The following is a 26,486-nucleotide window of genomic DNA, read 5'->3' as shown; positions in this document are numbered from 1 at the left end:
ATGTACACTGTTGTCATATTTTGAATGAAACACGATGACATCCACCACACAACAAAATCACATTACACAACCTGCACCACAACTTAGACCTGCTTTTAGTTTTTTGCGGGTCTCAACATGTAAAAAAAAAAAAAAGCAGAGCATGGTGAACCGCACTCTGCTAAATTCGCAAACATGGTAAACTACACATGCCCTGGCACGAAAATGAAGCGGCATATTTTATGCCAAGCACACGAAAAAAGGAGCCCTAATTGTCAAAAGGTGTGAATCTTCGTTTGTCTATAGTGTGTGTGTGTGCCCTGTGATTGACTTTCAACGCCATAGAAAATGTCTGATGGAAAAATGACCCGTGTGGGAAAATGGATTAAAGCATGGTGAGTATTTATTGTATTTTAGCCAGCAAAAATTTATAGCCCCAAAAAAAGTATCAGATTAAATCAAAATTAGATGTGAATTAGATAAATGCACGCAGTTGCATAGTATTGCCATTGAAAGGAGACTAAAAAAAGAAAAGCTGATTTCAGAAGGGCTTTTTTTTTTTCTTTTTTTTTTTTAACACAGCTTTATTTCTGATGAATTAATTTTCATTGCTAGCAGGCTGTTCAAACCGCAACCACAACAGTACTTTTCATTACAGCCATCTACAATTCAACGCAAAAGATGACCAAAGTAAAAAACAAAAAAAGATAACATAAAAAAAAAGACAAAAGCCGCACTGTTTCACACGTCATTAAATATATTCCTTTGATAAACATAATATATTAGTATCACAAGACATTACGCCACCTTTTCAATGGCCACCGGTCGTCGCTCTATGAACAGATGAGTTCAGATATGATTTTAGGGGGGGTTGGGTTGACAGAAGTGTGGTAGGAGTACCTTTCTGCAAAACCACTTGACATTTCTTTTAGCAGAGACATAATTAGCATATTTAAATGTCAAATACATACAGCACGATGCACAGAGTACTGAGGTGCACCAGTGGGTTAATTGTCAATATTACTGTCTGCATTTTCAGATAATCGCAACATAATTGAAATTGTAAACCTGGTGAAAAAAGAAATGTAGATCAACATCATATTTCATGAGAAAATAAGGCCAAAGTTAAGAAGAAAAAAATGAAAAAAACGCACCACCTCTTCAACATGGCTATACTGCTTTGAGGTGATGCGGCACCTACAATACAATCTGTGTTACTTCATCGTACTTCACTTCTCGTCACCACAACATTAAATTCTGTATAACTGTGTATCAATCACGATGAATGTATCGCCATTTCTCAGCTATTGTGATTTTAATTTTAAATTTGTGGTTAGACGATTGAGACAGTTTACCGTCGACACTGATGCCTTGAGATACAAGCGACCAGACTGCCAAGTCAATTTCTTTTAGCAAAGGCGTGAGAAAGAAGCTCCAAGCTATTAAGATATCATTCTAGGTTGAAGTTTACTGTAAATCTAAACCTAAAACTGAAAGAATTACACGTTGTGTATTTATGTCGCCTTTAAGTCTGCTAGCTGAATGCTAATACTCGATAGACGAACAGGAGAATTTTATTCACTGGAAAATATTCTTTATCTTCTGTGAAAACTGTAAATTATTACTGCAGTTACTGAGTAGCTGTGAAATACTTCTTTCTTTTTGTCTGTGTGACGTTAATATACCGCCCCCTGGTGGCCAAATCACAAACACCACAGGAAGGAGCAATCAAAAAAATCACGAGTTAAAATCTGTTTCATTTAATTTACATTCTATTAAATGATATTTACCTGATTAAAAAAAAAACACGACAAAAAGGTTTTGTTTGAAAAATTAAACACCACTGGAATTTAAGTGAAATGCCACATTTTGGCATTAACAAAGCGTTCTTGTTCCAAGTCCTGTTTTCAGCGGGTCAATGTGTTTTTGACTTCCAGAGAAATGCAATACAACTTTTATTTATTGCATAAAGAGCGTGGTGGTGCACTGAGCAAAGGGGAACCAATACCACAAAATTAAAACACTTGCCGAGTAGAATATTTACAGTAATACAGATCACGGGGACTTTTCTTAGTCATAATTTGACAATTCACCATTTTGTTACTGCAATGTCTATTTATAGTGAAGGCACAAAAACCAAATTAAAAAGTTAGGTAATAATAAAATGAAATGGTTGGGTTCTTATCCAAAAAAAAGAGATCATCAGGGAACGAAGCATAATCGTCTGTACAAGTGGCACTTTCCAAGCGTTAATATCACATATATGTAACTATACAGATTTTGTTTTTGCATCAAATGGCACAGTCGAGTATATGTTTACCATTTTGGATGACTCTTGAAAAAAAAAATATGAACATATCTCATATGTTCTAAAATAGTCAACTAGTCAAAGTAAGTGCAGGGTTGAAGTGTCTATTCTACATCTAGTTGATGCTATGATATCTATCTAGCGTCTACGTAGGCACATGAAATGACTTTACACTGCAGAGGTCGCCACGACAACATAGTGATACGATGAGCTGGCATCCGTTGAGGAGCTGACCACAGCTATGAACACGTTCACAATTTCGCTTATGGAAAGTTGGGCATGTTATTTTTACATTTATGGTCAAATAAATTCAGGGTATTTTCTAAAAAAAAAAAAAAAAAAAAAAAAATGTCACAGATGAATAACGTTTTTTGATGTGTTGTGATGTAACTCATCTTTAACATTAGGTGCAAACTCTGCAAACAGACAAACAGAAAGAGAATGACCATATAATGAGCTCCTTCACAAAAAACACATTTTTTTTTTTTCCTTTCTAATCTTTTTGTCCCAACTCAGAGCAGCAGCACTCAGTCACCCATCTTACTTGTCACCTGGAATCATTCTTGCAGTTTTGTTTGTCATCCCTTCTTTCTTGCATCCCATTGGAGAATCGCCTCCACTACCCCCTCCGTCCTTCCCTTTCTGTTTTTTCTCTCTAGCACTTTCCCCTCTTGTCGCGCTGCTGGAACTTCCGAAGGCGGCGTCCCCACAGGTCCTTCCAAGGGATGAGCAGGCTCCCCTTGTCCGCCACCACCCCGCTCTGCCCGGGGGAGTCGTCATCGTCCGATCCCATGAGCAGGTACTTCCTGCCCGGTTTGATCTTGGGACATTTGCAGGCCACGTCCTTGGCGCGCACCCACAGCAGCTGGTCCCCGCGACGAATGCGATGCTCTCCTTGTTTGTAGACCGATATGATGTTGACGGTGAACTTCCACCACTCGCCTGCCTTGTCCCCTTTGAGCACGTGCGCCTGGACAGCTGAGAGAGGACAGCGCAAGAAGTTTTAAAGGGGATATAATATGGAAAGTTGATTCACATATTCACCTAATGATAGATTTTCTTGGGGGAAGCTTCTGTGATTTTCTGGTAAACTCACCTATTTGCTGACTTGTGCTCAGGCCAAAGCCACGTCTAATATAAAAGTATTGCTATGGCGCCAACTTGGTGCCAAGGGAGTATGTTTACATGAGGGGAAGAGCTTCTTTTATATGTGCCAAAGAAGATTTGGTATAAAAGTAGTGGTTTGCCGCCATTCTGTGGTATCTATAGGTAATTAAAAACCCTTTTTCGAGAGGTGTCAAGTATGCTCAGATTTTTCCTCTACTCATGACAAGTTGGATGTGGATCTGGAACGTATTACCTTCGATCATTCAGAACAAGCCCTTCAGGCTCCGCCCCTGGTCGTGATAGTAATGGAAAGCCGGACTATATGCCTCTAAAATCAAGCTGATTTCAGCAAGACAAGAAATAAGGGGTGTAAAGTATGCTAATGTATTTAGACACCCGAGTACTGTAAGTAGCAAAATTGCAACAAGCATCATTTACAGTCTGCTGTTATCACTTCCCATTTTCAAGCTACAACCTTTTAAAAGATCAAAAGAGAATATTTTATTGAAATAAATCTTTCATTCTTATTTCTCCTTTGTTCTTCTTGAAGCTTCTAGCTCACTGAGGGATGAGCTACTGTTTTGTAGAGGTCGCTTCCTTCAACATTCTAAAAACATCTCCGTTAATTTCAATAATAACTCTGCTGATTATTTGGCTGGAAACGCCCTGTGGTTGGCTGGCAACAAGTCCAAGGTGTGCCTCAAGAATTTGTATTTTTTTTTTAGTGAGCGGAATGCATCTTGCATTCTTTCACGACAAATACGGCTCCAGCAGACAAACTTCACATGAAAGAAAAATGAAAGCTCCTTCGCCAGCAGAGCCAAACAGCATATTTCTTGACATCAGTTTGATTGTTGCGGGAGGGACGCATCTCTGGAGCTAATCTGGCCTTGATGCGCGTTACAATATGGGTTTGATTTGAACTGTGTTATTGTCATTTATTTAAAATAGTGCAAATGTGTTCTAATCTTGAGAACACTGGTTGAGAGGACAGGAAATCGCTCATGATAGTCATGCAAAGCATCTGCGTGCGCGTAAGAATCATCTTTTCTCTTGAGCTACATTTCATGTAATGCCGCAAATCCCGTGTTATTAAACACACATGTCAAGACATAGGGGGACATCATAATATATTTCGGAATAAACTCAACGGCGTCTGCTATTATTCAGTCATAGTCGTTCCTGTCACCACTGAATGAATAAGGTGACATTATACAAGTGATCTGAGTTGCATTTCTTTTTTTTCTTTTTTTAGATACAAGCCATCATATGGATTTATCTTGAGAGCACAAACTTGAAAGACAAGCACTTTATGGTGGCAGTTAATTCAAATCACATCGCAATAAGCAGCTGGTTGGAAAAATATTGAACAATTAATCATAAGATGGGCTTCAACCTATTTTTCATCACTCCCACACTGTAAAAAATATGTTGCGTGAACTCAGAATTTAAAGGCAACAAACTTTGAGAGCATTTTTTAAGTTGGGCAATCCAACTAAATGTTTAACGTTTTGCTGTTGTGAAAATTGGATTTCTGCGTTTCACAACAAAGAAACTTTTACAGAATGGTCGTACCTTTTATTCGTAGTAAATACAACTTGCTTGCTTAATTTCCATTTCACTAATTTACATTTATTTATATTTATTTGTAATTATATATTTATTTATATAATTTATTTTAACTTTTCCCACCAAAATTAGCATTTCAGGCCCCAAAATACAATTTGTGTTTTTACAGGGTAGTTGAAGTTTACTGTCATATTTGAAGACAAACGGTGGGGCACCACATGTAGACAATACAACAATACTCACTAGCAGATATTCTTTATCCTCTATGAAAAATTACTAATATTACAGAATCTTACTGGGTCACATGTTGTAGTAGCAGTTGTAGGAGAAGTGCGGTACTATTTTTTTTGTTTTTGTCTGCATGACTGTAAAAGGCCGATTATACAGCACCCGGCGGGGGAAAAAATAACCAGAAAGAGCAGCACAATTAATGGACTTGAAGTTTCAATGAAAATGCACAAACTGTGTTATGATTTGCATTCAATTTAATTATATTGCTCTGTGTTTTTCTTCTAAAGGACAATATTATTGTGAGCTATCGTTTCTTACGGAAGAAAAAAAAAAATTGTGGGAGAAGCTGTAACAGACGAATGGCATTCCCATTCATTTTAATGGGGCAAGATCATTAGTGATACACGGCATGGTCACAGAACAAATTCAACTTGTATCTCAAAGCACCAACGTGCTCACTTACAGTGAAGTCATTAAATAATGCATTTCCCTTTCAAATAAGACAGGTGCTTTCTTCCCAGTTCTTTACATCTCATGAACGTAATCACTTTTTGGGAATCCACTGGCAGGCCTCTTATAAGAGGCCGAGAATGAGGTGAACTGGAGGGGCGGGGCATTTTGCTGCATATGTGTGTGTGTCTGTACAAAATGCACACAATATCAGAAGAAAGAAGGTTTGTTGGGCTGAGTAGAGTGAGCTCTCACAGACTTGCCATTCAATCGCAGCCCTCTCCTTCATCCCGACACATAAAGGGTGCGTGGGGGGGGGGGGCACTATTTGTCTTCCCAGCAACAGAATACGTTCCAGGAGAATCGGAATATGTTCCGACCTCACGGGCTGTCCGGGTTCTGCTCCCAGAGCCCCATCCAACTACCCAGCGTGAGAATCCACTGGAGACAGCGCGCTCTTCTCCGCAGCATCCAGGCACCAAGCCTCGCTTCCTCTGAGTATCTTTCACTCTTCCTCTCTCAAGTATATTCTCACTTTGTGTTTAAACACACACAAATCCCCACACGTCCGGCCACTTGCTTTTAAACTAAATAGCCACCGGCGAAAGAGGCTCACTCAGCAGCGGGTCAAAGAGTGTGTCGCAAAATAGTGACAGTGTGGTGAGACATCGAGTGGGAGAGGGAAAAACAGAGGTTTTGTGAGAGGAAGCGATAAGTGCGAAATAGCGTTGCGCTCACACAATAGCTGCCAAATGAGACCAGCTCACAGCCAAACCTCCCACTGGGTTGAACCGCTTTGGGCAGTGTGCTGCAGCTTGACACTGCGTGCCATCAACAGGCACGGGCGAATGACATTAGAGCTGACTTAATTACAGCAGGAGGCCCCTGTCCCGTCTGGTTATCAGCCGGGAGAATGATCGGGGACCTGCGAGCCTACAACGGCGTTGAAGAGGGGGCTTCCGCGCCTTTGACCACCATCGCGGAGCGTCGGTAAACACACGAGGCTTTGATTCATTGTTCTCCGGGTGGCGCAAGGAGGGAGGGAACGTGTGTGCCGAGGAGGATGTCAGGCGAGAAAATAATCCCTTTGTGTCCGCCGTCTCCGTAGTGATGAAAAACAAAAATTGAATAAACAAAACATATTTCTTTCTCTCCGAGGTGGCAATCCGTCACCGTCTGCCTAATTTAACACCTGTTTGTGCCCCAAGGAATGCTCAGTGCCGGCAGAGCGCACAACTGTGTTTAAACAGAGGGCCCCTTCCCGTGACCCCTGGGGGGCCGCCGTGGCCACGCACACACAGGGGTAGCGGCCCCCCCGGGGAACAGGGAGAGTCCAATGAAAGCGAGGTGACAGGCCTGAGAAATGAATTCAAGGCGAGAGAAAAGGAATGCATGCTCAGCAAAGATGTCGGCAATGCAGCCGCAATGCGCTTCAGATGGAATCGTCTTGCTTCCAGGAGAACTTCTGAGAGAAAAGCAGCAATTGCCGGACCCGCTTGAGTGAGCCTGGCTGATTTCTAAACTCAGCAGCTCACTCAATTCAGAGACACAACTATTGAAAACTTAAAACTGCGACAAGCACTAATTGGGCACGAGCCATTTTCTTCGCGAATCCTTGAAATGATCAAACTTACGTGCTACAAATTAGATGACGCAGGCTAAAAGGTTTCGCAATTTGGCTCCCCGAGTGGCTAGTCCAGTGTTTCCCAAATTTTATGGAGCCAAGGCTCATACAGAGTTTCACTAACGTTGCAAAATATCTCACTGAAATAATGATGGCCTTGTACTCAATTGTAGTACATACTTAGTGAATGAATCTTTGTGTTGCCAGAGCTTTCTTGAAAAAGTAATTTTGTCACTTTGATTTGAGAAGTAACTTAGTTACATGATTAATTACTTGATTCTAAAAATAACTTACTGTAGTGATTACTTGATTCATTAAAGTAACTAAGTTGCATTGAAAGTTACTTTATTTGTGACTTTCAGCAGACTTTGACAATCCAACTTAACATAAAAATGAATAAATACTTTATTGGAAGTGTATTTTTAATAGGTTAAGCTTTTTTGTTTAGTGTTTTTAATTTAAAAAACACATTAAGACAAGCCCCCTCTCTGTCCACCTTTAAAACTCACCTGAAAGCACATTTTGATTCTTTGGCCCCCGACTCGGCCTTATTTTAGTGTTCAATCGTGTTTACTGTTTCATTTTTATAAGTTAGTTTTAACTGTCTTTGTTTGCATGTCCTATTTTAAGTCTACGTCCCATACACAGCTATTCTATAAATTTCTATAAATTAAGTTGTGTTCACCTTTTGTTTTTTATCGTCATTCACGTTTAACTATAAACGCCCGTTAAAAAATAAATTTAGACAAACAGTCACACCTATTGTCAATTTAAAGTCTTAAATTGTGCTTACACGCATGCTCTTGGAATGTGGAAGCCCAGCACTGGAAGAAAATGCAAACTACACAGGAAAGCCACAGCCCACACCAAAATTAACAGAAGTGAGGTCGACGTGCTTACCAAATCGTACTACAAATCAACACAGCACTTCTAAGTTTGTGACCCCGTGTCAGATGTCTGTGTGTTTACGGGTTTAGGCTGACTGATCGGGCGTGTCCTTAAATATAATCCAAGACTATTGAGGTTTTTGGTTTATCACGATGACAACCGCAGAATAATGTTTCAGTCTCCCTAAATTCCATACAGTAATTCTTTTGAGGAATGATTGTCATCATAGCAAATTAAAATACTTAACGAAAAGGAACACAACAATTTTGTGTGACGACTGCACTCTCCATGAAGAACTTCTGGTTAAGGAGGTTGATTGTAAAAGCTAACTCGATTCACAACATCTGGTAAAAATCGGTGGAGACCTACACATCATTTTGGATAGATTCTTGATTTGGTCCCAGAATTTTTTTTTTCAGACGTCTCCATTTGTTTGTGTCTACTCCAAATTCTGATAAGTTATGCGGGAAAGCAATGTTGTTATTTGTCTGCATTGGAATGCGGAATGTGCATTGATTTGATTTTTTACTTGCATGGGATGTAATACCTGATGCTCTAAATGTAAGTTAGAGTGCCATTAAAATATTAGTTGTGTCTCTTAGTTAACACAAAGTTGGTACCGTAATATTATAACATTTGAATCCTATTTTCTTGGACATGTCCATTTTTTCGGGCCTATAAAAAAAAAAATAAAACATCTGTCGGAATTTCAAACCCATCTGGGATTTCTTCACTAGTCAGTATGAATTATTTCGCTCAACTGGAGCTTGAGTTTCTCTGTGTCTTCTTACAATTGGCCGTCATGCATTTTTGGGATAAATCATTGGTTCTATATAGCCGGCATTATGCAGACCAACACTGATTGATCGTGATGTCACTCAGTGTGTGGACATTAGTAGTATCATACTGCCGCATGCCGAAATGTGGCAAGTGTTATGGCATGTTTTCATCTGACTTGTTGCTTATGGATTATTGCACATAACATTTTGTCGACATGGATGGGCTCTGTGCTACTGCCCTTGTTCTTTTGCTACTAGTCTCGTAGTTACGCAGGTGTGAATCTTTAAAGACGAACGGCGATCAGACTAGCCAAAACTAACGAGGCTTATCACAATTCGAATCCATGACCATCTTATTACCGTACTTGAAATCCCGTGCAGATGTATGAAGAAAGTTTTGTTGGTCGGACATTTCGCTGCTCAAGAGAACGTAAGAGTCTGAATATCCTCTGAAGGTTTTAGAATTGGAAAAGACAATGCCAAAAACATGTAATAAGCAATTAGCTGACCAAGAATGATAACTGTCTGAAACAACTACAATAGATTTAATTGACTCATCAATTGACCGCCATGATTTTCTCTCTCTCTCTCTCTCTCTCTCTCTCTCTCTCTCTCTCTCTCTCTGTCTCTCTCTCTCTCTCTCTGTCTGTCTCTCTCACTCTCTCTCTCTCTCTCTCTCCCTCACGTGCACACACACATGCATACTTCCCTTATGGGGACCGGCTTTTGGGTCCCCACACTGCAAGAGGTCCCCATGATGTCACTGTGTAAACAGACTTTGGTCCTCATAAAGTGATGAATACCAGAACACACACCAGATTATTCCATTACAGAAAATGAAGATGTGAGTACAGATGAACGTGGAGCCCGGGCTGTGACTGTTTAAGTCATCAGTCGCAGAGTTGCACCAGGGTGTGGATGTTACGCTGCTCTGATTAATTGAGACATTTAACGTCCACAGCAGTACATTTTTGCAGGGTGGACTCACTTACCGTAGTCTTTTTTACAGTACTTCTTCATGGTGATCTTCATTTTCCCTTTGGAAGCTTTACAGTGGGATTCACAATCTGGAATCAAAGAGAAAGCTTTTGAGTTATACAATGTATTAAATCTCATTTCTAACAGAGTTTCCTCCACAGGGTGTCTGGGCACGTTGAGAGGGGCCAGATGAGGTGGCTTGGGCATCTGATTATGATGAATCCTTGACACCTCTCAGTTGAAGCATGTCCAAATGGGAGGAGACCCCGAGGACGACCCAGGACATTCTGGAGAGACAAAGTCTCCCGGCTTGCCTGGGAACACCTGGGCATCCCTCCGGAAGAGCGAGAAGACGTGGCTGGGGAGAGGGGATTCTGGGCTTCCCGGCTGAAGCCGCTGCCTCGGATAAGTGGCAGATAATGGATGGATGTAACCGTAATTCCCATTTGGTGGGATGTGGACAGTTTATAAAATGGTAGGGGGGGGGAATGAAAGTATTGATTTTTATTTTTTTCAAATTACATTCGCATACGTGCAATTACGTTACTCCAGAGTCCAATTTTTAAAAAAAATGGAATAACAGTCTAGTTCAGCGTGTTTATAAAATTCATGGACATGCTACACCTCACTGGGCGTTACTTCCGCGTCCCCCGGCGCATCTCGCAATTATGCGACAGAAAGTGGACTAAATTTTCGACTAAAAAGGCGGTCTTTTGTGCAGCGAAGGTGGTGTAACACGATTTTGCTGTATTTGATTGCAGCTCAGTTAGACACATTCAGCGTTCCGCGGACGTGTCTGGCGGACGTTGAGGTAATTCATTCATAAATCTGATACCGGCATTGGACAATCCCCACGAATCATTGTAGAAATCAATTAATTGAGCAAATTATAATCATCATCTTAAAAATATTTTCATAGCAACCCCAACATTATTGAGAGGAGCGATGGGTCACTCACGGTCACACGGTCAGTGCAAGGTGGTCTCTGATTGCCCATATCACATTCACAGCTGACTATTTCATCCCAAATGTGAGATCTTGCAGTTTACCTGCCATCTTCATCCACAGACTCCAACTAGTCTATTCCTCTTTCTACACTATCAAGCACGGTGTACTCGGGCGTGCTGCACTCTAAGAGTGCGCCATGATTGGACTTGAAAAGGCTCGTTCTATCCCGCAACTGTCCACAACGGTGAAAATGCTCCGTTCCGCCCAATTCTACCTGTGCAAAATCCAGCAAAATGCACGTGACCCATGCACACGGTTAGACTGCGTTGAAACTCGGGCCCTAAGTCTTAATTCATGTCTGAAGAGTTGCCAGTTTATGTGCACGTGGCATTTAGTGCCAAGCTTTAAAGATGACTGCTGCTTTTGTCACCGTGCCAGGTAATGTTCATAATGAGGGAGCTGGTGGTGGGACCAGAGGGCAAAAAACTTAAAATTGAAATCATTTGTTCTTTCCACTTTCCACTGACTGACACAAATTGGAAGCAGATCGTCTACTAATGTTGCCCTAGCTCTTGCTCTCTCTGAGTAGTAAGACTTGTGCTGCCTTTTCTGCGGGGTGGGAAAGCTGCACAGGGCAGTTTGAGAGAGGAAGGAGGGAGCAGTTGAGAGAGGGGGGCACCTTTCAGCTCGCCTGAATATGGACAAACTTCATTATTTCTTCCAGCTCTCCGTCCAGTCGTCCCCTTTCTTCTCCATTATACTCTTGGTGAATGAGGTTGCCTGGGTAATGATGGAGAAAGAAAAAACGCCCCTCTCCGCCCTCTTAAAAAAGAAGAAGTCGTTTGGTTTGTGGGATGAGGATCGAATTCATGTATGTAGAGGAAGCATTTTGGGGTGCAATGCATTGCTGCTTTTTGGGGTGGTGGGATCTTTTAAAAAAAAAAAACAAAAAAAAAAACGGAAATACCAAAGTAAACGAATTTGACTAGTCCATATCAAGCATGCCTAATTTCCATGTGAATGTAGGAAAGTGGCTCGTTGGGGCCTCTATCTGCGGCTGGCCTCTGGGGGCCTTTATCACACCCCCCCTTTGATAGACGACACTGACGTCGCGCCCCCTCGGAGAAATCGCTGCACACTCCGAGCCATTACACCCGCAGCGCTCATTAAGGTCCAATCTCCTGCTGGGAAGACAAACGCCCCCATTGTGTGGCAATGCGGCAGCGCCACGCTCATTCTGCGAGGTCGCTGGGGGACCACACGGCTTCTAATTTGGAGGGTGGTGTCTACATAGAATCCAAGTTTCACACTGTCTCAACTGCTTTCATTGTCAGAAATGACTCACCACCTTATAAACAGAGCGGGCGACACAGGTCACCACCTAGGAACCCAAGAGATGGCTGACGTTGGTCCTTTCTAATGGTACTGCTCCGGTGTCGGGAATCCTCATTTCATGTCATGATCTGTCCAAGTTGATTTTGAAGTTTCATGTTTTCCTTGTGTTCTTTTGTCTATGTCTCTCTTGGGGTCCGCCTGTGCTTGTCATCTTTGTTCCTTGTGTTAGCCAATCAGCTTCCTCTAAGCCAGTGCTTCTCAAATAGTGGGTTGGTCCCCCCTTGGGCGGGGGCGATGCTGAGGGGGGCTCGGGTGAACCTGGGAAATATTCTTTTTTTTCCGCTGTACTACAATCAAGTGTAATTGCACATCCACTCCAGAAGTTGGCAGTGGTGCTCTCATTGTCCATTGTGTGCAGCGAGTATTAACTATTATATATAATATTACGGTGCAGGTTTGTTTTGCAACGAAAATGCTATTATTAATAGTTGCAGCGGTGAGTGAGTGGTGGGCAGGGGGTGCGAATTGTTTTCTTCTTGCTAGGGGGGGTGTAACATAAAATAATTGCGAAGGACTGCTCTAACCCCCCTGCCTCATCCCGGTGTTGTGCAATGTCTAATCAACGTGCATGTATTTTGTTCCCTGCATGTTTCAGTCCCTATCGGTTCGTTGTCGAAATGTCCTCGGTCCAAGTCACGTCAAGTTGATCCTTGTTGTTTTGGAACTCCTGTTTATTTTTATTTATTTTTTTTTTATGATCCATCCTTCTACCTTGTTTTGTCGTTTTTTTAGTTTTTTTTTTATTAAATACCTATGAGTGCACTGCGTTTTCCCCTCCCTGCATTTCGGTCCTCATCTACATCAAGGTCTGATAAATTAACTAACTAACTAGCTCCTCGGCCACAAACTTGCCTGCTCATTCTATACCACAGTCAAACAAATTCAGCCAACACTGTAAACAACTAAGACAACAGCTTCGGAGAGCATCTGAACCGAATGAGCCATGAAGGAACACAAAGAAAAAAAATGGCACTAAAGAGATGAGTAAATATCGCACATGGTCTTGTGTCACCGCATGGTGACTCTTGTCAAAGTAAATGAACAATAGTTTCGGCCTGGGCTACGCTGCCAGCACAGTCAGCCTTGATTGAAATACAAACTGGTGCAAATGAAGCATGTAATCAGATTAAGGTTGAGACCCCAGGGGGGATTGCGGTGCAGGCTGGGAATAAAGGCAATGACGCCGCAGGGAGAAGGGAAAAAAAAAAAAAAACGCTCTCGAGTCTGGAGTTTACATCGCTGTTGGACCTTAGTGAGGAGGAGCGAGATGTTGTTGTGGATGGAGGATGAAATAATCATTTACAATGTTTGAACTAAACACATTTAAAAAATTTACAAACTGCGTGAAATGCCACAGTGTCTCAAATTTTTTAGTCTAATAAAGTACAAACTTAAGTACAGTTTAGTTGTGTTTAACTTTGTGGTGCAATACATTTCCTTTTAATCATTTAGAACTGTTTATTTTCAAACACGTCAATGTCAGATCCAAATTTGATTCAACTTTTATGTGCAAGGACATTAATTGAATCGGTATTTAATCACAGTTTGATATTTTCCCAAATCTAAGCACAGTGTTAATGTTCACACAAAGCATAAAAATACAATATTATTCACTCATTTACTGCCATGGACGGCTAAAGACGTCAAAAATGTTTTTTTTTTTACTTGGCTGGTAGTGAATGAGATAAATGTCCTTTTTCATGAATAAAATCAATGTTTTTTACGGAAACTATTCCGCTACCATAATTTTGCTTTGGTCTTTATGGTAATAGTTTGAGGTGGAAAAAATTTCAAAGCAACATTATTGACTTAAAAATAAATTTTGTTTGTTGGTTTTAGAAAGCAAAAATAGGTAAAAACAGCAATTATTGACTCACATCATTCAGTTTGATATTCATGAATAAACATTGGCATTTTAGATTACAATATACAACACGGACTCGTGAATAGTAAAAGACAGGGGCAGGGAGGTGAAATTAGTGTGTTAGGACTCAGGGAATCTCTACACAAGCGTGTAATAACAATCAGTTCATCAAGCAACAATAATCAAGCTGCACATGAAATCCAGAAAAAAAAAAAAAAAAAAAAAAGGTCATTCGAGATGTTTGCAGAAAGATGCAAATACACAAGATGTACGTTTGCCTTACTGACCTGATGTCTCATCGTAGCTGCTGTAAGTCGCCGTCGGGGATGCAACCGGAATCTCTGCGGTGCAGACAGCAAGCGGCTCATTGAGTGTCATTTAAAGAGAATTATCAACATGTGTTCCGTCCACTAGCGCACACTTTCTCCTGCCTTGGACCATATGTAACATATCTAGGATCATACGTGAAATACACCTTCGGGATTGAACTTGATGTCTTCTTAACGACAGCTGATTTCGACATATGCCATGCCTAATCATCTGTTATAAGATGTAACTTTTGTATAAGTGTTGTGATTGTGCCGAGGGCCCAAACTGGAGCTGAAAATGATATGGGAGAACCAAATATATTCTGTTTTTCTACTTTGTGATAAGAATGAAAACCTCATTGGGGACCATTTTCAGCGGCGACAGACACGACTTATCTATTAATACCCGTCAGATGCTTTTTGATCAAAACAGCTACCAGTGATCTCTATCTCAGTGTGACGCTGGTGTATATTACTGAAGGCCTGGAATCAGCAGCCAGCAGATACAGCCAATAAATATACAGTATCAGCCATCGTTTCTTTGGACGCATTCTGGGGATTTACCGTGAGACGGACAGTTAACGATGCAGAAGGCACACGAGGCCATGTTAGGTGAGTGGCAACGCTCTGTTGATCTGGGCTACGGTTTAAAAAGCCAAATATCTATCCAGAATAATGGAATAGGATATAAAAATAACAAGATATGCCGGTAAGGCTAACAAGCATGCACACGCAGAAGCATTTGAAGTCGTCTTCTGAGATAGATGGAGCATACCGTGGTTTCAAAGTCAAGAAAAATGAAAGCGGGTTTTGAGTTTTTAAAACTTATAAGAATAATAACGGCCAAAAAATGGCCATGCTTTTATTCAGCTGAAAAATATTTACAATTGGATGAAACGTTGCGGTTTATTTACGATACAACATTTATTTCTGCAGACCAGATGTCATCTTGTGCGTAATAAAGCCTCAGGGTGAGGAATTCATTTCCAATAGCACCATTGTACCACATTGTACAGTGGTGCCTTGAGATACAAGTTTAATTTGATCCATGTTTGTAACTCAAAACACTCGCATCTCAAATCATCTTTTCCAATTGAAAAAATTTTTTTTAAACAAGGAAACTATTGTACTTTACAAAAACAGAGTCGTACCATTATTTTGTACGTTTTCACACCATAATTTAATGCTGCAATTCAATTCATTGAGTCGCTCCTTCTAGAGTGCTCACCTTGGTCACCAGTTAGCAGCATAATACAGCTAAGCAGACAAACGGGAAAAAAAAAAACGCAAGTATCTATGTTAACCGTTAGCATGTTTAAAGGAGTTTTACATAATTTGTTAGCATTAAGCTAGCGAGGCATTCTTAATGCACCGTTGTTTGGGTCTTTACATTGCGTTTAGTTTCCTCACAATTTCATTTCTTCACTGTTCATGCAAACTCCACTCAGGAGACCTGAGCTCAAATCCAACCCCAAATTTGCTGACCACAAGGTCATGGTGCTGCTTCTCATTATTAATCTCGTAAGTTAATCATATGTCATAAATTGGCACCTATCAATTAATCACAATGACTCATCTGTCAGTAATAATAATACAGACTTGGCGTTAGAGAAAAGCAAATTATTGGTTTAGTCCTAACTGGTGCTGGACTTTTTGATTCCAAAATTGGATAATATGGTTATAAATGAAGTTATTTAAGGCAGGGATCCCCAACCACAAATCCATGTGCCAGTAACAGGCCACACAGAAATGTTAGAAATATATATATAAATCTGCAGACTATTTTAATTATGTAAAATGACCACTTAATACTGTGCCTCATTCCTGCACGTTTCATGCACTAGTGAGCTCACAAAAAAAAAACGAAACTTAAAAAAAGTTATGGAAAAGCTCATTCGGAGTGATCGGAGGTTCTCTTTTACCCTGACATGTTAAATGTGTGCGTCTGACTGGTGTTTTAAAAATAATTACATGACATCATTCTACAAGTATTCGTTTGCTGTAATATGGTTTTCAGACTGTGCTGTGCAAATACTGTACATGTTTGTTACTGTACTTTTTGTTTTTCAAGGGATCTACTTTGCTTGAGTATGTATTTTTCTGCAGTTTTGTCATTTTTCTTCTTCATTCAGTCGGGAGAAAGGCTTACTGATGCAGGGGGCGATGGGAGAGCGACTCTGCTGGTATCCCTTGGCACATCGGTTACAGGTGATTCCGGCCACTCCATCCTTGCAAGGGCATTGGCCTGTCGTCTGGTTGCACGTCTTCCCTGCCGCTCCAACTGGATGGCAGTCACATGCTAGAGAAAGCAAATGAGATGAAATGACAGGAAATAACACAGATGCGAAGCCAAGTCAACTTGAAAACACAAGTAATTTAATTTATGCAGAAGTGCAATATGAATATCCCCGTTCAGACTGCTACAATATGCTTCCAACCTGCCGTGTGCCAACTATGGGCTCTTGGACAGGCTCATGTGGAATCACCATCAAAACTGGTGCATCTTCATTTTCATTGTTTATCATGTTTGGGAATTTGGAAGGCCATGATGGACGTTCTGTTACACACCCCCTGCACACCCGATAATTTAATGACAGAAAGTAGACTAGATCTTAGACCACCTAGAGGCAGGTCTAAGTTGTGGTGTACAACGTGATTTGATCAACACACAAGCAGACTGATTCTGTGCTCTGATGATATGTGTGGTGGATGCCCTTTTAACCATATTTTCTGGACTATAAGCCGCTACCTTTTTCCTAGATTTTGAACCACGCGGCTAATACAATGGTGCAGCTTTTCTGTGGATTTTTCTTTCACCAGTAGGGGCGCTCTATAGTTCAGAAAATATGCTAAATAAATAAAAAAAAAATTTTAATTAATAATTCATTGTTGCTATATTAAAAGGCACTGTTTTAACAATCTTTTTATGTACCGTTATGTGCATTCACATGAAAAAAATGTTCTGTACATGGAGTAAACAAAAAAAATGTTTTCAACATAGAAAACTGCGGCTTGTATATATTTATATATATATATATATTTTTTTAAATTAGTTGCTGCGGCTTATATACAGGTGCGCCATGTGGTCCGGAAATTTTGGTTCGTTCATAAATATGAATGAATAAATAATTTAAATTTTTAATATAATTTTAATATATTTTTAAAAGTGTCAACCCTGACCAACAGGAAGAAGCCTCTGCCCGTGCGCACATTTAGTCAAGCCTTAGGGCTTGTGCTTGGCACTAAAATAGGGACTTATATGTTCCATAAATTAAAAATAATCTTAATACTCAAACCTTCTGAGAAATTATTCCCATTAGAGTTGACTTGGTTTGCTTTCAGTAACATCACAGATGAGGAAATGGGCCTTGCACTAGCATAAAACCGCATTATATGCAGCTTCCCTCCTCCCATCATGAGCGGTTAAAAAAAATAGATAAATAAAAAAACAACTTGATCGTGATTAGCATTTCACACACTTAGCATATCTTTGTTCTCGCGTTTCAATATCGAAATGTATGCGAGTTTTGCCTTGAAGTAGCACGGGCGCAGACGTTTGTGATCAAACATGCTGTATGCTCTTCAGATTGAGTTTCCAGTGCAAAGCTTTTTGGCAAAGACATCCTCGCAAACACTGGCTGAATAATGTTTCCCGTTCACGGTTGAGTGGAACACACTTCAAAGTCTGCTTAAGCGGTTAGCTGGGAAGACTGCACGTTCAATGTGAGAAATTTGCTCTGTGAGTGTGCGCACGCTCTGCCAAACAATTCCAGAACCAAGATACAGTGTTTGAAGTGCAAGCACAGCCGTCTTATTAGCACTGAAAGTGTTGGGAAGTATGTACTACTAGAGGCATTGACAGTTTTACTTCAACTCTTATCAGACGCTTTTTCAGAGCTCACCACCTCAGTATAATGGTTGAATTGTACCTCAGCTACACGAATAATTTCATATTATATTGATTTATAATGAAAGTTTTTTTTTTTTTTTTACTCCTACCAACAAAATATATACATATATTATCTTTAAGAATGATGTCAAAATTCCCATCAGCAGTTATCAACACTTTTCATGCATCAGAACCGCAACAAGAGATAAAAACAACAATAAAAATAGCAACAAAAACGTTTTAAACAGAGATGCAAGTACACTTTTTGAAAATGTCATTGGGGAAAAAAAATAGATCAAACTTAAAAAGAAATTAAACTACCTCAAAAACCTAAGGTGCTAGAAAAAAAAAAAAAAAAAACGCATTTTTAAACTCAGCATCACAAATATTTTGGGACACATAAAGCCATCTCTGATTCAAATTTTCTCTTGACAAATGTAATTCTTGCTCCTCTCCACATCACAGCATAATTAGTCGGGATAATCTTCAACCTTGGCGGCCCGCCGACCGACTGCTTAACCCGTCCGGGTTCGATTCCGGCTCCGGTGTTCCTGTGTTGGGTTTGCATGTCCTCCCCGTGTCTGCGTGGTGCTCCGGTTCCCTCCCACATTCCAAAGACATGCAAGGTAGGTGATAAGACACTAAATAGGCCCGAAGTGTGATTGTGAGTGCGAATGGTTGTTCATCTTTGTGTGCCCTGCGATTGGCTGGCAACCAGTCCAGGATTGCTTCAACTTCCAATAATTTGGGGGAACAGGAAAAAAAAAAATCCTGTATATCTAATATGATTCTTCAAGAGCCCCGTTTACACTGAGGCAAAGTTGCTAATCTACAACGAGCTATTCCAAGCCGCCACTAAAGAATTTCTCTCTTCATGAACGTCCAGCCATGAGGCACATTGTTGCACGGACGTTCAACTGAGATGACAAGTTAGGCAGGAGTTGAGGATTGGGGAATAAAAGCAGACTTCCTCCAGGCTGTGTTGGCACGGAACTTTATTTCCTGTCCAACAACAGCAGAGCGGGCTGGTGGGCTGATTTGAACAATAAATATAAGTTGTTTAACTGATGCTCAGTGGGCCCCCGATGTGGTCTCCTGAGGAGAAACGGCAGCAATCGCAATCAGGCTGTTTAGCTTTGATCCCCAAGCACCCAGTTGGCGACAGGAAGAAGGGGGCGTGGTCTTCAGCTAGTCTGGGTACTGATCCAGCTGTTTAGAAAGATTTTGCAAACATCAATGGATGTCACTACATCATCAGAATCTCTCTTGCATTAACCCGACGCCAGGTTCAACACTTTGAATCCAAGTCCTCTCCGAATGTGTGAAAATGTTTAGACTGGCAGGATTAAACAATGCTGTAAAGAACTTTGAAATGTGGGTGATCTATCAAGCTTTTTTTTCAACGCAGCATTATCGCGTGAAGTGAAACGATCCTAATGCTGTGTTTAGAAGAGAGCTTTGACTTAAGAGCTGCTTCACGGGGCCTTTTTAGTCCAAATATCTAAAGATGAGATCATGCAGAACGTGCAGAAACGATAGCGGCTACAGAACAAAATTATAATAAAATAAGCAAGACTTTTTATTCCTCATTGAAATTTCTCTTTCAACTTTTACTCTTCTCTCTATTTTTTGTTTTTTTTTTTGTAATTTTGTGGGATTACGTCTGCACATGATACGCTTTCATGTTTCATCATGCGCAGTTCAGGTTTTTTAGGTCATTATCCCAAGAGTGATATTCCCTTTCATAAAAGGTTTAACTTATTGAATTCATTTCAAGTTTTCATTTTCTGCACAGAGACACTGTCCAACATGAATTTCCCACTGAGGTTAATAAAATATTCCAATTGTGATGAAATTATATTTTGTTGTTATGGCAACAATGACAATAATCTTATCTAAAGCCTTTAGAGTACACACAGTGAAACAATGTTGCATATTACAGAATTTATGTTTATTTTACACATATTATCACACATTTAGTAATCTATGGAAACCTTTTTTTGTGTAATTAATCTGTTCCAAAAAGTCTGACTAAAAGTAAATTGTATAAAAACTTCCCGTAGGAGACATTGTACAGGAAAATATCATTTTTTATACTTTGCTGCAAGTTCTTTCTTCAATTCTGTGATGTTTCTCGCCTACTTTATCAAAAAGCTATGCTTTCTCTGGCCACATGTGTCTTATTGAACAGCCACCCAATAAATAAGCACGAAAAAATGCTTCTGATGAGTGCGGAGGGTGACAGCGACACCAGAGAATACTCAAAGTTTCACATGCGAATGGGTTGTTTTGTGCGAGGCTGCATTCCAGCAAACGAGGGGGCCGTGTTTGCCAAGTCATAGTTTTCAAAAGTATGAAAAGTGAGAACAATTCCAGCAAAAATAAAATCAAAATGTCGGAAAAACTGGCACATAAAGAAATCAAAAGTTGTATTCTAATGCCATTTTTGCTGATATATTATATTTATCTTGTCAATGTGTTTTAGTTTAGTTTAACTGCAATATAATAAACACAACACATTTGGTGCAAGAGACTGACAAGAAATTGTTTTGTTGACATTTCATGCAGTTTCACATTAGCTCATTTAAAAAAAAAAAATAAAAAATACAAAATACAAAACATCTCATCAGAATACAATAAAGTTTGTTCACTGAAATCTCTTTGTCAGCAGCACAAGATGCTATCTTTTTTTTTTATCTCTCTTGCCAATAATCCTCAGCAACTTGGCCTTAGATCCGAAATATGCGCTCGCACCTGCGTCAGTGTGTTGTTTGGGTTTCTATGTGTGTGCCACAGGTATGACTAGATTAGTGAGCCGGTTCCAGAATCGGCTCACACCTCACACCTTCTGTTTGTTATGTTTGTCTCGTCAGTCAGTCACATGGGGACCCCAAATAGCTTTGTGGTTGCACGGGTCAGTTCATCAGAGCACAGACAGGTGGCTCTTTTATTCCAAAACGTTCGGAAGAATTCCTTTTATACTTCAAGCTTGACGGTATAGTATTGACTGGTAACTGAGAATGAAAAGGATTATTTTAGTGGGATTTTGGAGTGTCGAATGTTCGATGACAACTTCATAACTTGACTTTTCAATACCAAGTTGTTCTTCCGCATGTATTGTTGAAGTCTGTCGCGAAACAACCAATGAAAATACAGTATGTCGTTTTATAATGCCTTAGCCTGCATTACCCACTAAAGCTGTTTTGCAAAACTTTTAGTTAAAGAACATGATGAATGTCTGGTGCTCGGTCTGCGTAGGCAAATTTTGAGAAATTTATCAAACAGTTTAACCTTAATCTTTTTTGATTAGTTAATGAATTTAAATACGTAGAAATTACAATCAGTAAAATGCAAACACAAAAACTAACTTGGATCAAGAGAGCTTAAAATGTTTTATTGACTAAATTTGGATTCTGTTATGACAGATTTATCCTCATATATTTAATTTATTTAAAGAAAAAAAAATAATGCTAAACACATGAATTGTAGCTCACTTTGTTTATGAAACTTGACACAACTGCAATATATTACATTTATTAATGATCAATTTAATGTACATACCAGAGTAGTCAAGCTTGTTCCAAGAAGTTTTTAATTTAGAACAGCAGAATTTGCTGTTCTCTAACAAGGAGCTAAATGGCAAAATTCACGATACATTATTGATTCATAAATTGATGAAATTCTTTCTGTAACTCTTTCAACGCAAAATTCTTACATTTTTGTGAGGGAAAAAAATAAATACTTTTTTTCAGTGTATTTAGTCTACAATTAGCCAACACTGTATAAAGAAAAAAAAATATTAAAGATCAGTGAACGAAAAATTTCAAGGAAACAATAATTTGTGCAATTCGACAGAAGTATTAAAAGTTTTGCAATTGTGACTCTTGCCTTTCCGCATTTCACAAAAACATTAAAAAGAGCTCACATAACAAAATATTCTTTGTATTGTCTCTCAATTTAAAGGTACAAGTAAAAACTACCCAGCCAATTGTTTTGGAACAAACAACTTGCTTGCTTTGTTGTGCTAACTAGCACTGCTGCCAAAAATACCACAAATTTATATTTAATAGGTGTTTCAACTTAAATAAAAGTTTTTTATTTTTTATTATTTTTTTATTTTTTTATAATCGTGACGCACTTATCCGCGGTGTATTTTTTACCTTTGCAAGCTCTCCGGTGAGAGATGGACTTGGTCATGTCCCTGTAGAAACCTTCCTTGCAGTAGTGGCAATGGCGGCCCGCTGTGTTGTGACGACAGTTCAGGCACACTCCTCCGCTCCGGCGGCCTGACAGCTTGTACAGCTCCATGTTGAAGCGGCAGCGACGAGCGTGGAGGTTGCAGTGGCAGGCTGATCAGGGAGGGACAGAGAAACAGGCAATAAACACTCCACACTCCGGCAGGAAGTTTTCTGTGGATAATTTGAAGCTTAGCACGACAACATTTAGCATGAACACAACACCAAGCTGTAAAAAGAGCTCCTTTTGTTTTAGGAAAGCATAAGTTTGTCGGAGTGTATGTTTTAAAACAGATGGAGGGCGTTGGGGATAATGCATCGATGTCCTGGTTCAGGCTCACATTGACTCTGCCACCTGCTTGTGAATTTAACCTTTGAACCCTGGCAGGAAAAAGTACTTCCCCTTTCACAAAAGATCCGAGTCCTTTTTGATACTTTGAATTTTGATTTGTTTAGACTTTGATGCCACATTCCATGTTGTTGGCCTTTTTTTTGTTTTTGTTTTATGAAAAGAATTTCTTCTTGAGAAGCCTTGACTCCTTGCCTGCCTTTTTGCCACCATCAACACAAAAAACTCAGCCTTGACACTATGTGAGTTAAACGTTTAACAGTTACTTCCACTTTTCCTGTACACTGTGTAAAAATTAAAATAAAATAATTTTTAAAAAAAAATCTCATAATCTAAATAATTCAAGGTGTATATTTTAAGTTTTGCTGTTGTAAAAATTGGCTTTTCTGCATTTCACAACAAAGAAATACAAGTATGGTCCACCCGACTTAATTATATAATTTAAAAAAATAATTGTTTTGAAGTAAACAACTTGCTTGCTTTGTTGTACTAACTAATTGCTGCCATAAATGCCAATAATTTAGATTTCAAAGTTGACCCAACTTAAATGAGGGTTTAATCACCCCAAAAATTCAAGTTCTGTTTGTTTTGTTTTTTTTGCAATGTACAGTTAATAAAGGCCTGGAACAGATTCTTTTCATTTCAACTATTTTAAATTGTGAGGTTCATTATCTTATTTCCCAGGTTTTGTCAATATCAACCATAAACATACATCAGTGAGGTTTTCGCCATGTTTTGCGATGATTTTGACTTTGTTATCGGACGAAATCCGTTGTTTACTGCTCGTAAAGGCAAAGCTCACGTTTCCTCATATTTCAATAATCTCCACCATCAGCGTGCCTCATGTCTTAATGTTATTGCATGGAGATGCTGTCTCTTGATAACGCTGTCACATATGCTCCACAATCATCGGGGATCGGAATCACATATAAACTGAGTCACACCTGCCAGAAGGGACTCAAGCCGGCAGGTGGCGGGGATTCATGCATACATCCCTCCTTAAATGGGGGGCCCATCACTAATGCACATGCACAAGCACACACTCACACAGAGGTGTTTGGCAGCTGTCACAAGCTTATCTCCAATGGTTCCCTCCCTGAGGCTGATCGAACACACAACGTTTTTAAGAATTCACTCTCTCACACACACAGACACACACACACATGCTCCCTCCTCCCATTCCCTCTTTGCTCTTTACCGCTTTCTTATCCCAGATGTTATCTCCACTTAAGGGAAGTCTGTGAGAGGGAAATGGAAGTGGGGTGGGTGGAGTGGGGGTCTATTTTTCACGGAGAACAATTGGAATGCTCCTGGTTGACTATACTGACAAAAGCAAATGTTATCGTTTCATAAAAATTATTATTCAGTGATATCAAAGGAGACAATTGCTTTTTATAAATTTACGTACATTTCGCAAGGGAAACAGACTGTCTTGGGAGTTGCCAGAGTACTTCAATCTTTTTTTTTAAAAAAGGCTGTCACCCAAAAGTGTGGGTTTTTTTTTTTTTGTTTGTTTTTTGTTTTTTTTAATTCATGCCAGAGCGTCAGGGGATTAATAAATGCTATCTTTGCAGCTGTCCCCAGGCCCTTATAGCGAGCACTGTGCTGTCTCACTCACGCAGCCACCACAATAGTTGTCCAACAGCGACAATAGCGTGAACGCAGATAAGCCCAATGCCACCTCAGAGCATGTGTCATCTAAATATAGATAAAGTTCAACCTCAGTTTTTCTATGCCCTAGTTTTCCTAGAATTGTTTTTTGAGATTTTTTTTTTAAATCAAGATTTTGTCCCGGTTTTAGTATTTCTTCAGTTTTCGTTAAAAAAAATTTTTTTTTTAAAAAGCACGTAACGAAATACTTGCATTTGAAGAATTTTACAGGAATTTTAATTTTATAAAAGATTTTTAAAAATGGCAATGCGTTTAGCATTTCATGTTAGCCTCAAACTAGCAGAGTCTGTCTGCCTTTAAAGCATGTGGGAGGTGTAAATCCACTTCTCAAGTATCACGGATCTGCACCTGTCACAGGTGGGTCTGGATTGTAAACCCCCCCCCCCCCCCCCCACAACAAAAAAGGATTCACATTCGACTGTCGTAGCTTGAGAGTGCAGTTTTAAGGTTTTGCCAATGACGATGATTTTACAGCATAAATGCCTTGTGGCTCTGCTTTTATTTGGCGGAAAGGGCCCACTTGGCGCTATACTTGTCATGACCCGTGTCTGCCACGTCAGTGTTTTTGTTGTTATTTTCTTCCCTCCTTCCTGCCATGTGCCTTTTGTTATTGTTTTCATCACCTCCCTGCCATGTGCCTTTGTTATTGTTTTCGTTCTCACCAGCTACGCACCTGTTCCTAGTCATCATCACGCACCTGTTCCTAGGCATCATCACGCACCTGCTTCCCATCTGCTCCCCTAAGTACCCGGACTATTTAAACCTTCCAGACCGACAACGCAGTGTCGGGTCATTACCCTGTTTGCCTCCTGTTGCCACGTCACCTCGGACTCTCACGACTTGCGCTTCGCTCCCGTTGTTGTACTTGTCTTCGTTCCCTGTCCGCCTGGCTCGTTCCCGTCTCGTGTTTGGTCCTTGTCATCGTCCAGTTAGTCTCGTTCAGTTGCCTGTGTTGTTTCTTTGCCCACGCCCCGTTGTTCGTCCCCACCAAGCTCCACAATAAATCTCCTTAAAGCTTCACCTACCCCTGCTTCCTCGCTTCTTGGGTCCACCTCCTCATCGCCGCAAGGCGACTCCTGACAGAATGACCCGACCTCGAAAAAAGGACCCAGCGAGGGGCTCGCGGCGGCGTCATGGACACCGCCGCACGGACCCCCCCCACCAACCCGCCGATCAGCTCAGCGCCACGTCTGCCACGCTACCCGCTTCCCCAGATTACGAGGACTTGTTCGAAAAGACCGCCTACCTTTTGGACTCCCGCCGCGCTGAGTTGGGCGCACGACTGGCCCAGATAGCGGAGCAGGTGGCCTCGATCGCGGAGAAGGGCGCCGCTGCGGTACCACCCCGGGAGACTATCATGGAGCTGACAGCTCAGATGGTGGAGCTGGAGGTCAAGATGGTGGAGAGCATGAGGCTGGCACAGCTGGCCGACCGACAGCTGGCTGAAAGGCGTCCCGCTTCCACGTCATCTGCCGCAACCCACGTCGCCTCCACGTCCGTAGCAGCAACCCACGTCGCCTCCACGTCAGCTGCAGCAACCCATGCAGCCCCCACGTCAGCTGCACCGACCGTGCAGCCTCCGGTGCCTGCCCCTCACCAGCCTGCCGACCAGCCCCGTACCTCGTCTTCCTTTCACGGTAACGCCCTCGTCTTCCTTCCCGACCTTCCTCCACACTGTACCATTGATTCCGATTACGACGACAATTTTGATCACCAGGCCAATTCACCCACTCACGCTTTAGTTGATAATGATTTAGCAGATGATTCTGAGCACTATGCCCCGCACGTTTTTGTCGACTCGGATCACGAGTACGATGCAGACCACATCTACGCCTTGTTAGACGCTCAGCGCCACCCGGACACAGTTAGTACCAGTCACTTTTTCCCCCCCGAACCATTCCTGACACCTTTTTC

General features: G+C 40.7%; 1 protein-coding gene across 3 annotated transcripts in view; it reads right to left on the bottom strand.

The window, feature by feature from the left end:
- Positions 1-2,617: 2,617 nt before the first annotated feature.
- ntn1b (netrin 1b) overlaps positions 2,618-26,486 on the bottom strand; it is a 42,089-nt gene continuing 18,220 nt past the window's right edge. For all 3 annotated transcript variants that reach the window (XM_088317730.1, XM_088317729.1, XM_088317728.1), the window contains 5 exons: positions 22,478-22,666; positions 16,578-16,727; positions 14,408-14,461; positions 9,928-10,002; positions 2,618-3,265 (listed from right to left, as the gene is read on the bottom strand). In XM_088317730.1, coding sequence (XP_088173856.1) covers positions 2,943-3,265; positions 9,928-10,002; positions 14,408-14,461; positions 16,578-16,727; positions 22,478-22,666 — 791 coding nt within the window. In that variant the 3' untranslated portion in view covers positions 2,618-2,942. The remainder of the gene's footprint in view (positions 3,266-9,927; positions 10,003-14,407; positions 14,462-16,577; positions 16,728-22,477; positions 22,667-26,486) is intronic.

Source organism: Idiotropiscis lumnitzeri, chromosome 15 (assembly GCF_059441095.1).
Source record: "Idiotropiscis lumnitzeri isolate Australia: NSW breed Sydney's pygmy pipehorse chromosome 15, RoL_Ilum_1.0, whole genome shotgun sequence".
Lineage (NCBI taxonomy): Eukaryota > Metazoa > Chordata > Actinopteri > Syngnathiformes > Syngnathidae > Idiotropiscis > Idiotropiscis lumnitzeri.
The sequence above is the reverse complement of the archived record's forward strand: the minus strand, read 5'-3'. Positions and strand labels throughout refer to the sequence as shown.